The sequence below is a fragment of the Synchiropus splendidus genome, chromosome 12, assembly GCF_027744825.2.
Source record: "Synchiropus splendidus isolate RoL2022-P1 chromosome 12, RoL_Sspl_1.0, whole genome shotgun sequence".
NCBI lineage: Eukaryota > Metazoa > Chordata > Actinopteri > Syngnathiformes > Callionymidae > Synchiropus > Synchiropus splendidus.
This window is the reverse complement of record NC_071345.1, coordinates 2,439,348-2,452,760: the sequence shown is the minus strand read 5'-3', so window position 1 is coordinate 2,452,760 and position 13,413 is coordinate 2,439,348. Positions and strand designations below refer to the sequence as shown.

General features: G+C 45.0%; 1 protein-coding gene across 10 annotated transcripts in view; it reads right to left on the bottom strand.

Moving 5' to 3' along the window:
- The window catches only part of ptprk (protein tyrosine phosphatase receptor type K), a 96,284-nt gene that overhangs the window by 49,554 nt on the left and 33,317 nt on the right, over window positions 1-13,413 (bottom strand). For all 10 annotated transcript variants that reach the window (XM_053881864.1, XM_053881865.1, XM_053881867.1 and 7 more), the window contains exon 3: window positions 4,391-4,513. In XM_053881864.1, the coding sequence (XP_053737839.1) occupies window positions 4,391-4,513 (123 nt within the window). The remainder of the gene's footprint in view (window positions 1-4,390; window positions 4,514-13,413) is intronic.

Here is a 13,413-nt window from a genome sequence, read left to right as displayed (position 1 = left end):
ATAAGTGGCTTTCATATAGCGAGATCTTGTTCCTGCTATAAATACATCTATCAGTCAGAGACCCAGATATGTCACAACACTCAGAAGATGGCAACAAATAACCAAGAGCACTTTGCCTAATCATATCGGGGCCTGGGGCGACGCTACAGCAACAGATGTGTGCGACGCGCACCTTACTCTGTGAATATCAAACCTACAACCAGTGCTAGTGCTGAAAACAAACCACTCAAACGCTCACTGGAGTCGGGGACTGCACAATCTTAAGAGGCAGCTGTAGCAGTGTGACCATGTGACCGTCAGCCCCAGATATGTCACAGCGACAGTTTGGGAAAAGACCAAATTGGGCAATTCTGATTGAAATTGTTTGTGATGAAACGCGGGCTCCATTTGAGTTGACGTAACTTGAACAGTTTAACTTCCCTATTAGACGTCTGTTTATCTATTTAATATGGCTTTCATAAACAACCCAGATATGATGATAAAACAGATGGGATGTGATTACAGCTGCACACAGTTCTTTGTAACCACTGGCTTTTATTAGACCAGATTATGATAAAATACAAACTGTAAAAGTGACCATGGCGCTTTTTCATTAAAATGCGCAGCCTAATCATTTTCAACATTAGCTTCATTACATTATACACCATCAAAAATATGGCGGTGAAGACTCACTTCATGTTGAGTCATGGGAAAAACCAAGCTTCTTTTGAGTCATCGGCAGTGTCAGTGTTTATGTCCTGACATTTAAGAGCCAGAACAGCAGCCATCCTGAGGAGTAAACAGCAATGATGGGCTGCTGAGGCTTCATGGAAGACTGCCCTTACTTTCAGAGCCCACGTGATGGTACTATCTGCTCTAAAATCTCAGGAAATGAAGAACCGTTTCAATGAAAGACTGCCCTTCAGTGGGCTCTGAAAACACTGTTTCATGAAGCCTCATCACTAGTTAACAGGGAAGACATGCTTGAGTCACACTTCACTTGGAGATTCATTGATAAATGAATGGTACTCCCTTCCTCCTGCCATGTTTGGAGGGTACTACTTGGCTCAATCTAAAGTTAGATTTACGCTTTAATGCCTCCGGGGGTCGACTCAGAAGCTCTCCTGTACCCCAGACACTCACAGAGATTCTAGCAATGTGATGAGTCAAACTACTTTCCCCACAAAGTATCGGGACTCTGGCTATGAAATTCAAAGTAGAGCTGCTTGTGGATATTTGAGGTGGCTTTGGCACTTTCTCCGGCGCTTGGCATCGGTGTTCCAGGCATGTCCACCTTGGAGGGGCAAACTCGAGAGATCAGTTCTCCCGCTTGACCTGAGAACGGATGAGCTGAGACGAGGTTGGCCCACGACCCCAAAAATGTCGGGAAAGAAAAAGATTAAATGTTCCAGCCCTGATGTTCACACTCTGTGGTTCTTCATTTATTAATTCCTATTGTGTGCACCTAGTAAAGGCACTGGTATTTTCCTGTTCTGAAATTCGAAAGCATCTCTTCACAAATCGTGGTTTCAGAAGGTTAACCCGCCTCCTCCTCGCCACTGTTCTCGCTTTATTCTTCTTATATGTATTCAGAATGTTGGGAGCAGAGAAAAGGCGGCATTCCACAGGCGCCTTCTTTCATTGCGGGAAATGAACAAAGAACTAAAGATTTGTTGAAGAGATGCCACGTTCAAAAGGCAGGAATCCAAGCGAAGGTTCTCGAGGTTCACATAGATATTCTGTTTATTCTTCACTGTACAATCAATGCCAATACTGTTGCTATCAATTATTAAAACTTCCTGCGGACAAAGAATCAGCTGGGTTTGACTTTGCAAGTCTGTTTCTTCTCCCTTCATTACTGAAAAACAGGAGCGAAGCGAGCGGTGCATGAGGGAAATGGCATGCAAATAGGTTTAGAGTGTTATTCACTGGCAACATTATGAGTCAAGAGTATCTACTTTAGTCCATTGAGCCACTGAGCCCCAGCCCATGAATGTTCAACTGGCACGCAGCTCGTTGCCAGCGTATCATGGACCCTCTCATGGATGCCGGAGCCAACACCAACCCCCAAAGAGATTAAGTAGAGGAGTTTTATCTCTGTTTCAAAAATTGCCAAACCATCCCTGCACACTCAATACTGCCTCCAGCACAAATGGTGATTACCAACTGGGACAAATGAATGTGGATTATAGGGATGAAAGTGTAATTGCGGGCTGAATAACTCAATGACCCTGTGATGACTCTCATTCGTGGCAGCCAGCGACTTTGAGAGTAAATACCTCACTAAAAACAGTAGCAGGCAAAGTTTACAAACTACCTCAGGGGCACAGAGCCGAGGTAAATAGCAGCATGGATTTGTGAAGGAGACAGGCTGGGAAAAATACACGAGGTGGATAGAAGAGTAATGTAAATGCCCCCATTGACACTTGTCTGGATATCTCATCTGAGTTCAGCACTTGATGGCACCTTTCGGTGGTTAGAAGGACCCAATGTCAAGGAGCCTTGCTCTTCTGAACGCAGAAGACGACGGCAGAAAAACACGTACAGCAGTGAACAAAGGATTCCCACAACAAGCTGGGGAAAATGACGTTAGGGGAGTTGTTTGGTCCAAATTGTTTGACGTTGACATGGTCCAAATGCACACCGTACACGTGTGACTCAGTCGATGAATTATAAAGCAGTGTCACACATTTCCTATCACAGGAGATGCCAGATGGGTCCAATGGTCTGTGTGTGACTTTGCTTTGCTCCTCAACATTGAACATTATCTAAGCTAAAAGCATGTCGCCCCTGTAGCATAGTCATTACAAGTCAAATATCTACCCAGCTTTTCACCTATGCTGCTCTTCACCTCCTCAACTGCCCATCAGGACTTGTCCATGCCAGTTGAATCATTTGGGTTTCTGCTCTGCTTTGTAATTTCTCTTAGATTCAGGGTGTCAATATTGAAATGCCCCTTAAGCAAACAAGCCAGGGTTGTACGCAGACACTGAGGTGAGGTTTGTGTCTCAGGGGAGTGGGCCAGGTCTTGATACCCTAGTCACCAAAGATGGACGTTAAATTGTGCCAAGACTTGGCAAGAAATGAAAGCAGCAACCATCTGTTGAATCTTTAAAATGAGATCTGCCAGGGGCCTTGTGGTACCTATGTCTCAATGGGACACTTTTCATTTAGGGGTCAAGCAGCAGGGGGATGTTGGAAGTGTCTTTACATTTAAGCAGTTGAATCAACCCTTCAGCCACCTCTTCATGTACTCCTCCAACACCTCTCAACCAAGCAGTGTAGCTGTTACTGCATCCCCTTAGGCAGTCCGGTTTTCTCGTAGCAAGACTGCTACGGAACACCCTGCTGACATTATTAACACATCAAATGTCAGTTCTTGTTCCCTCACCTTTAGGCCCGGCTGTGATTTACCCGCAAGCAACCGATGTCTTCAATTCATTAACCTGCACTGCTCTCTCACTTGCCTCTGTGCCGTCCACAAACTTAGCCCCAGTCAATGCCACGTAAATTCAGTCATTGCTACCAAGCTCTTGGGCAAAAAAACTGATATGGCCAGGTGGAAGTGCCAAGATTGGCCTTTCCGCTCGATGACACCACTTCTACCTGACGTGAAAATAAAAATATCACAGCGAGCCCAAGCAAGCTACTAAACACACATTCCTGACGGAAATTGTTGCAAACCTTTCTCTAAATGTCAGTGTTGTCGTGATGATAAGCCCAAAAGATAAACAGCATCAGTAGATCGCTATGGTAACCAAGTGATAAGCCTCGCTGGCAGAGAAGAGGAAAGGAAGTGAGATAAGGAGAAGAGGAGAGGAGGTGAGACAGAGGGGACGGGAGTTTTGGCAGTGGCAGACGCACAAAAGCTGAATATTACATTAAAAATTCTGCTTTTAACATTGCAAAGTAGGCAACCTTCCCTGTTCCCTGCTGTTGATGAATGACCTCATATTCTCTTAATTAGACCCTCAGCCCCGAGGCTGAAAGATTTCATTCCCCTCCACCATCATCAGGGAGGAAAACAGAGGAGAAAGGGGAGATGGTAAGTGAAGCCCATACCTTCTCCACACGTAAAGATGGCTACGTAACCCCCGATGGCTCTCTGTGGAAGACTTACGAGAGAAATATCTTGGTGTGAAGTCATCGATCACACAGCTGTGTCACCACATGTAAGGTCAGAACAAAACAACCACGGCTTTTGGTTCAATTCTACACGCGCCCATGAGCTAAGTTGCATCAACTAGGGGTTCTCTTTCAACCTGGTCTGGAACTTTCTGAGGTTGACATCGGAGGTCTTATAGAAATCTAAACTTCTTTAATACACTGAAAGAATGCCATTTAAGATGAAAACAACCTCATCGAAGTCTGAGCTTCTCAAAGGCCGCGGACACAATAAGAAGGCTCTTACCTTGGGGCAGGAATGGAGACACATAGGGCACTTCTTGGGTGTTGATGTACGTCCAGTCAAAGTCATCGTAAGGATCTTGTTGGTAGTCACACTGAGAGAACCCCTCGTTGAAAGTGCAACTTCCTGCAAGACAGAAGCACACTGCGTTAAATTTCAACGACCAAACGGCGTGATGGATCATTCAAATAAACACGTGTGATCGGAACAAAAGAAATGATGTGCCTATCGATCGGCCACCGATCATGATGTCCATCACTATCTGTCATTGCCAGTCACGTGCGACAGCCAAAACTCTGATGAAGCCCTGCATGTTGTGACGCATCCTGTCCTCCCAACTGGCTGAAAACGTGGGAACATAAACGCAGTGGTGGAGTTTTCTTTCTCTCTCTCTCAGAGCCCCGTTACAAGCGGCTAGTGTGTAAATACTTCATGGACATAGCAAAGTCTGCTAGAGCTTCCCCAAAGTGCGTAGTCTCACATCCAAATAAATGACTTTAGCTGTCCTTTTGAAAGAATAGTTGCTGGATTCTGCAAGGTTTTTGCCTTTTTTTCCTCCTTGAAAAGGTATTTAGAACCATGCGTCTGGAAAAAAACGATTAAATTGTTCATTTTTTCCACATCGTGAACACAGAAGACTCATTTTTGATTGAGAATTGATTGTCAATCCACATGATCGGTGTGCATGATCGGCAACAGGAATCCTGATCGGCGTATCCCGAAAACACTGGGTTGCTTCCGTTTGTCTCAGCTCATTACAGAAACAGCAGGAGAGCCAAATCCAACAGCCATCACTCAAGGCCAATCAGGATCACCACTGACTCAATCATCACAGCCTTCAGCGGATCATCTGCCGTCGCAGCCGCCGGACCGCCGCGTGTGAGCCGGGCCCCCTCCGGCCTTGCCTTAAAAGGAAGTCGCTCTAATACAAAGGGACGCCACTTGTCCCTCGCAGCGAACAGAACCAATCAACTTGTAATGATATGTGGCTTGTACTGGTAATAATAGCTGAGCGGAACAGCATGTTGTTCACTGCTAGCTATCTGACTCACTGGCCCAGCAGTGCTGCGTGCCTGGTTCTGATGAAATGTCTCTGGGAGAAATGACTAAGAAAGGAAAAGCCCCAGTACCATCTGATTCAACTCACTGGACGTTAGCGGTCATTGCCATCAACCCCCGCTCGCTCTCTTTCTGACATTGGGTGAAGTCTTTTCAAAATCACTTTCTTTGTCTCAAAGACTTTAAGGGACGTCGCAAACTCACACTGTCCGAGGGTCAGCTGTGATGCCTTGCGCATGGCACTTCAGAAATACATGGCATAAAGTGAGCCTTAAAAACAGAGATTCTGGTGGACTCAGGTGCAGCATAGCAGTGAAGTGGACAGAAAAGCTTTGAAGAACAAAGAAGCGGAGGATAGGGGGATCACTCAGGAGAAGAGCGCAGAGGTTCTAACCAGGAAGAGCGCTTTTGGCGTTTGTGTTCCTCTATCATCAATTCAAAAGGTTCATCGCTCTGGTTCTGCTCTCTGTGTTGTTCAAAAAGAAAGCCACACACCAGCCCCTGACAGTGAAGAAGGCTGGACTTTGGTTGAAGGCCCCACTCGAACCAGCAGAGCCAGCTAAATAAATCCAGGAGGGTTGCACTCCAGCTCTGCTACCTGTGTCCTGGAGCAAGGCGCGCAAGCAGTGATGGAGAGCAGAGCGACAGGCCTTCAGATACCCCACTGATCTGGACTCGTACTTCAGCGGGATACTAGGAGGTGACAGCCACCGCCCGGGGAGAAACAAGTTAACGTCAAACTAAGTGACTGTCTTGGTCTGTTGGCTATATGGCGGGCTGTGAGTCAGAGCCTCCCAGATGCAGAGGATCACATTCCTCCGGGCGACCGTTCTCAAACCAGCTTCTCTTCACGCAATTCACTTTTATTCAATTCAATTAAGTCTTTGTCACAGCAAGTTTCCTCCAGCCATGATGTTAAAATACGGCAGGACACGCAGAGGACACGCTTCACGGCACGGCAACCCGGCTCTGAACGGCAGCGTGTGTGTCCAGGCAAGTGTGTGTGTGTGTGTGTGTGTGAAACTCCAGGACTTCCAGTCGCCAACAGTGTGTGTGTCAGTTTACATCTTGCTGTCAGGTGTTTCTCCGCATGAGCTAAAACAGTGAAGTGAACAAACGGCGTGTGTCTCTTTGTGGGAGTACCGCGGGAGCATACACTGGCCGAGGGCGCCGTCCGTACCACTTGTCTTAAACCATCATTATCGATACATCAGCATGAGCAGAGATTCATTTCACACAAAGTAAGAATTAATTCAGGCTGGGATTACAATTGCATTATTCCACTGGCAAAGGAAAACTAGAATAGAACACACTTTACAATGTCCCCTAACACATTGCTATTATTTACACTTACTAGAATGCAGACATGAAAAGGCTGCTTGGGTATATATTACAGCGGACCAAAACTGAAGTCAGTGTCTCGGGGTTTTAAAGGAAAACAAGATAAAGACTTCACTTTAGTTTCTGTGAATATCTTCCACTCACTTTACATCAAATATTCTAATGAGCCGTTGAAGGTAAACAATGATATTTGGCGTTTAAACAAAAGGATTTAGTCCAGATTAAATCAAAACTAGAGGTGAAATTTATATTTTTATTCAACAGTACAATGAATACTTTTTGTTCACAGTACAGTTTTTTTTTTCTGACATTGACTCCTACGATTACTGTTGCTATGACAATTATACTTTGTTTCTCTCTGGTAATATTTGACAATCTACCAAGTTTTTTTATCACTATTTCAGTTTCCATTCAAAATTGTTATTCATTATTTTAACTTAGATGATAGTTCTGTATATTGTCATTTCAAAAATGATAAACTCTGGCATTAAAAGAGAGCATGGTATGTCATTTAAACAAAGCAGAAAAAATGCTGCTATACATCCAGGATATTTAAAGACATTCTCTGTATAGAATTTCTTTATTCACAATATGATGACTACTTTATTTATAGCATAAATGTCATCTTTACTGATCATTGTAAATCAAGAATTCAAAGCATGTGTTGGTGTAGTGTAGTACAGTGTGTCGTTTCACATGTAGCTCAACCTTTATATTTAAAGTGATTCACCAATACAGACAGACTTTCTTTCTTCTCTACAAACAAACTCCAAGACTTGAGTGGAACTCTGCTTTCAGTGATGGATATTTTGCCTGATAACATATTCTCTAGCTCCCATTCACCTACTGAAGCAATTGTTGAGATCAGCCTTCAACTAGAATCTACAGTGTGGAATTTATGCCTCTGACAGTATGTACACGCTGGACCCAGACACCACCATACAGTGACATTGAGGGTGGAATTGTTGCCTTGAATTCTCAGAGAAAACGTGTCCTTGTTTCATATTCCCCTCTGACTGGTTTAAAGGAACACTCGTTGTCTGCGACGCATTCCTCCGCTCTGGTCCTGTGATCAACATTCCTACAGTTGCTAACTAAGTGACCTGAAATGTTTCTTTCAGGTGATAAAAAGTACACAACCTCAGACAAACATCTCTCCTCTTCCTCTCCTTATTTCTTCACCGGTTAAAAAGCACCGGCTTAAACAACTACATGCTGGTCTTGCGTCAATACATGGGAGAAGATTAACAAACCTGTAGGCACTTTAGCTTGTAGTGAAGGAAAGAATAATTCATTTATTTTATTAGGGTCAGCCCAGTAGAACAGTTGCCCAGGAGACCCCTGCATCTGAAAGTGGCAACAGCTCATCCTCAGTGTTAAAATGTTTGACTCAGATGTTTGTTTTTATAGTTGTTCTTGAACAAATAGGTATTCACAGTTTCTTTTTCACAAAGGAAAACATCAGTTGACGACATGGTGTGTTGGGAGGGGAAGGGACACCCTGCTGCAAAATCCTAGCTGAAAGCCTGACATCAGCTTTGCCAACATTTCTTCAGGGATCTCAGGCCTCGTCCATTTGACCAAAAACTATCAATCATTACCTATTACTGAAATAAAAGTAAAATGCTCCTATTATTTCCTCTGTTGTCACGCGTCTTGATTGGAGCGTATTAACAAAAATTTTCCATTTGCCTACCAGCATCCTGAAAGACTGAAAGGCTCACAGAAGCGACACCAATATTACAAGACTGAAATAGTTGGAATAGAGCTAAAACGTAAGGTCGATACTCAACACCTTCTGCTTCTGTTTTCCGGCTGCAAGTTTCTGTCACTCATGTCACCATACGACGGCGTCCACATCCAGAACTCCAGAGGTCTAGATGTTGTCATCATTCAAGCCCATTTCCTCACACTGCAACAGTGACAATGACCTGACAGCTCTTGGCTTTATCCCTCAGGTGTTGTCCTATCAAGTTCTCTACTTCACCAAAAGAGAAAACTCACCGCTGAATTTGGAGAAACCGACGACTACAAGTTCCTGTTTCACTGCACAGTGCTATTTGAGAAACAGCTCCAGAGAATTTGAGACTTTAATGCGAACAAACGTGCGCTTCTATATCGTTTGACGAATGGTCTGTGAGCATTTTTAGCTGTGGCCATGAGTGTGTGTCCAGATGGGTCATTACACAGCCCTCTCTTTCCTCACACAAGGACACGGAGAGCCAGGGACTGCATGCTAATCTCTCCCTAATCAGCTGCTGTGATTGGCTGCCTGGCTAATGAAATAATGCTGCCTCATTTGCATGGTAAAATAATTAGAAGGAATTGATAAAGGCTCAAGGGCAGAGAGGGAAGCAGAGCACATGGCGACGACTGTGGCGTTTCTGGGGAAAGAAGGCTGCCATGGTCGCTCTGCATCACTCCATCTGATGTGACCTCTGCTTCCCTGAAGCCTGGACACACCACCAGTCGAGAGGAGGAACCTCGCAAAGAGTCAGGAAAACTAGCTGCCAACAGTCGAACCCCTGAAGGGGGCAGCTACTCGGCTAGGTTTCCCTCATCGCTCTAAATGCCTTACAAATATAGGTCTCTTTTAGCTGAGCAAAAACAAACAAACGTAACCCCGGAAATCCCGTCAATTTTCATCCCTCCAAAAATACAGGGTGACATTTGCACTTGTTGGGTTCAAGCTGGCATAGAAGAGGTTCAAATAATCGGAAGCCGTGATCAGACCAGAAGTGGATTCATAAAAAGGTGACCAAAATGTCACCAAATCCCCAAAATGAGTTTCTGTGGTCAGGAATAAGGGTTAAAAAGGGAACAACACCAAAACGTGGAAGTGAAAGCAGTGCATTCAAATTGTTCTTCAACCTTCTAAAATAACACAGGATCTTAGATTTGAATGGAGAACAGTACTAAGAAGGTTTAAGACTTGAGGAGACCCTGCAACAAGTGCAGCAGTGGCAGACTCAGCCATCAGCTTCGCAGCTCCACAATTAACCCAAGCCAGCGTAACACAAGCCACGATACACGTCGACTGTTGAAGTTGTCCTGGTTTCACTTTGCATCAGTGCAAAAAGAAGTTAGGAGCTATTTGGCCAACTCATGCTAGTACCCCCCAGAAGGTTTGCGCTCTGCATAAATACCTGACATTTGAGGGATAGAGAGAAAAAAGTGAGGATTTAACAAATGACGGCTCTTTGGAAATGTCACCGCCGAGGAGCTCTGCGAAAGAAATCACAGCAAGTTTAACTACATCCTATTACTCTAATTGGATCTGCACTCGCGTGTGTGTGTGTGTGTGTGTGTGTGTGTGTGTGTGTGTGTGTGTGTGTGTGTGTGTGTGTGTGTGTGTGTGTGTGTGTGTGTGTGTGGGTAGCTTGTTTGGGCATGATTGGCAGCGGACACACAGAGACACACACAGTCGGCATTCCATTACCATTTACAGTCACATTCACAAATCTCATTTCTTGCCACTAGTGAAAGTATGGTTCTCTGTCCCTTGCAACAAGGCTTTGTGCACCTGAGTTGTGATGTTAACTCTACTTTTGTGACTTCAAATAATATTTATGATTTGACATGCTGCTAGATTCATGCTAACTGAGGAGAAGAGGAGAGAAGAGAAGAGGGGGAGAAGAGAAGAGAAGAGAAGAGAAGAGAAGAGAAGAGAAGAGAAAAGAAGAGGGGGAGAAGAGAAGAGAAGAGAAGAGAAGAGAAGAGAAGAGAAGAGAAGAGGGGGAGAAGAGAAGAGAAGAGAAAAGAAGAGGGAGAGAAGAGAAGAGGGGGAGAAGAGAAGAGGAGAGAAGAGAAGAGAACAGAAGAGAAGAGGAGACGAGAGGAGAGGAGAGGAGGAGAGAAGGGGGAGAAAGAGAAGAGGGAGAGAAGAGAAGAGAAGAGAAGAGAAGAGAAGAGAAGAGAAGAAAAGAGAAGAGGGAGAGAAGAGAAGAGAAGAAAAGAGGGAGAGAAGAGAAGAGAAGAGAAGAGAGGAGAAGAGAAGAGGGAGAAAGAGAAGAGAAGAGAAGAGAAGAGAAGAGGGAGAAAAGAGAAGAGAGGAGAAGAGAAGAGAAGAGAAGAAAAGAGAAGAGAAGAGAAGAGAAGAGAAGGAGAAGAGAAGAGAAGAGGAGAGGAGAGAAGGGGGAGAGAAGAGAAGAGAAGAGGAGAGGAGAGAAGAGGGAGAGAAGAAAAGAGAAGAGGGAGAGAAGAGAAGAGAAGAGAAGAGGAGATGAGAGAAGAGGGAGAGAAGAGGAGAGAAGAGAAGAAAGAGAAGAGAAGAAAGAGAAGAGGGAGAGAAGAGAAGAGAAGAGAAGAAAGAGAAGAGAAGAAAGAGAAGAGGGAGAGAAGAGAAGAGAAGAGAAGAGAAGAGGGAGAAAGAGAAGAGAAGAAAGAGAAGAGGGAGAGAAGAGAAGAGAAGAGAAGAGAAGAAAGAGAAGAGAAGAAAGAGAAGAGGGAGAGAAGAGAAGAGAAGAGAAGAGGGAGAGGAGAGGGAGAATCCCAGTTCTGTGACGGAAACAGTTTCCGAGGACAATAATTACATTTACTCCACCATTAGAATCCCATCCCAGCACCAGTAATCCCGTTGCCTTCCAAATCATTGCCATTGTGGCCCAGACCGCGTTATTAATTGCATTAGCTGACCTCCATTTTTCATCATTTGTGGTTTTGTGGGACATTTCATAGCAGAGCTGCTTTTCATTTGCAGTCAGAAATGCGTGGAAGAGCCACTTCCTATGAGCCGCGCAGACCTCAGACTTGGCTGGAGCTTCCGACCTTGAACGTTTGACCCCACGCCGTGCTTCCACTGAAACTGTTCGCCTGGCTTTGTGTGGAACCTGCCGACTTTATTCAGCCGCTAAGAAAGGTGCTGAATATGTTACTAGCAAGGTCGGGTTTTCCCCACTGACGTGGGGGTTTATTCCTCCAACGATACAGTTGATAGTTCATTAGTCGCTCGGTTGTGACATCATAATTTCTTAGCAGAATCCACAGTTAGAGGCTGCGATTCCACTGCAGCTGTTGTTCTTAATCTCCCTGTGAATCCAGCCACCGAGGACGCAGATGAAGTCCTACCAGATCATTTACTTTCCCTGTGTCGCCTCTACTTTTGTGTTCTCTCACTCTGCTTGTTGTACTTTTCGCCTGCTCTTTGAGAATAGGTGGAATTAGCTTGAAATGATACAAGGTGACATGAGCGAGGCAGACACACACACACACACACACACACACACACACACACACACACAAATCTCTTGTGTCACGCTTCAGCGAGCCTCGCAGTGCGTCGCCTTCAAAGCCGAGACCCGAACACACACACACACACACACACACACCTCGCCTGTTAAACATACACGCGGGCACACGTGCGCGCACGGCTGGCAGTGCAACACACACCGCCCCGCTGCCGGCGAGGTGCGTGCGCGCGCACTCGGAGTGTCGTTTAATTGGAAGTGCTGAAGGCTGAAGAATTTCTCCTTCATCTCACAATGCTGTAATTGAATCTGAGACGTGTGTGTGTGCGTGCGCAGCGTGTGTGTTGGGCTGATTCAGGAGTTTCCATTGAAAGTAAAACAGTAATGTGTGTTTTCCTTCAGTTAGAAACCTTCTGTCCTTCCATCCCTGACTATCTGCTCCGCTTCACCCCGCTCCTCTCCTGAGGTTAATGCGGTTTTTCCATTCCAATTCAGACTCCAGCGTTTTTTTCCAGCGACACATTGTATTCAGCAAACTGATGATCTTGTCACATTGGCTTCTCGGTGAACGGCGGCCGCGACCTCCATCACTGAAAGCCGCAAGTTTCAATGTGCGGAATGGAATTTCCATGACAGGGTCCGACATAGCGGGCATAGCATAAATTGCAACAAATAATTAGGTGATGTTTTCAACTGTGGTGCCGAGCTCACGTCTGATTGAAAAAGTCCTTCACCACAGCAACATGGAGTCGTCACATTCCTGCTTATCAGTGAATCCAAGTTCCGACTCAAGTTGAACTCAACTTTCTTTTCCAGAGATTTGGGGAATAAGTGACTCACTTCTTCCCAGAAAATGAAACTTGATGATAGATTTTGCATGAATCATGTCAAGCCTTTGACTCTGACTCAGCCTGAGAGTAAACAGTCACAACTAGCCTGCAATGAAACTGGCAGGAGCAGAGCCCGACCCAAAACAAGTGGGTCCCAGAGAGATGATCTGACACAGAGTTGCTCTCAAATGTGGCACCGCTTTCCACTGTCCCACAGTATTCCACTGGTTTTAGGGGTTTCTTTTTCTGCATGAAGCACAAATGTTAGTTAAAGCCATAAATAACATTCAATGTAAACTGAATAAACTTTGAATTTAATGTGCAGCAGTGATGTTTTTAACAGCTCAAGAAGTAGATGAAATATTTCAACATGACATTGTCATGATTCTGCTTTTATTTTGGTCCCCTGAGTCCTGTTTTTGTTTTCTCCCTCCGTTTCTTCCTGTTCCAGTGGCACACGGCCAGAGCCAATCAACCCCTGATCACCTGTGATTAAAGACACCTGGACTCCAGCAACGTGTGCCAGATGGTCTCCTACTGTTCCTGCGGTAAATTGGCTCTCCTTGTTCATTCTCTCCTTCTGTGTCCTAGCTAGCTTATTTTGATCACT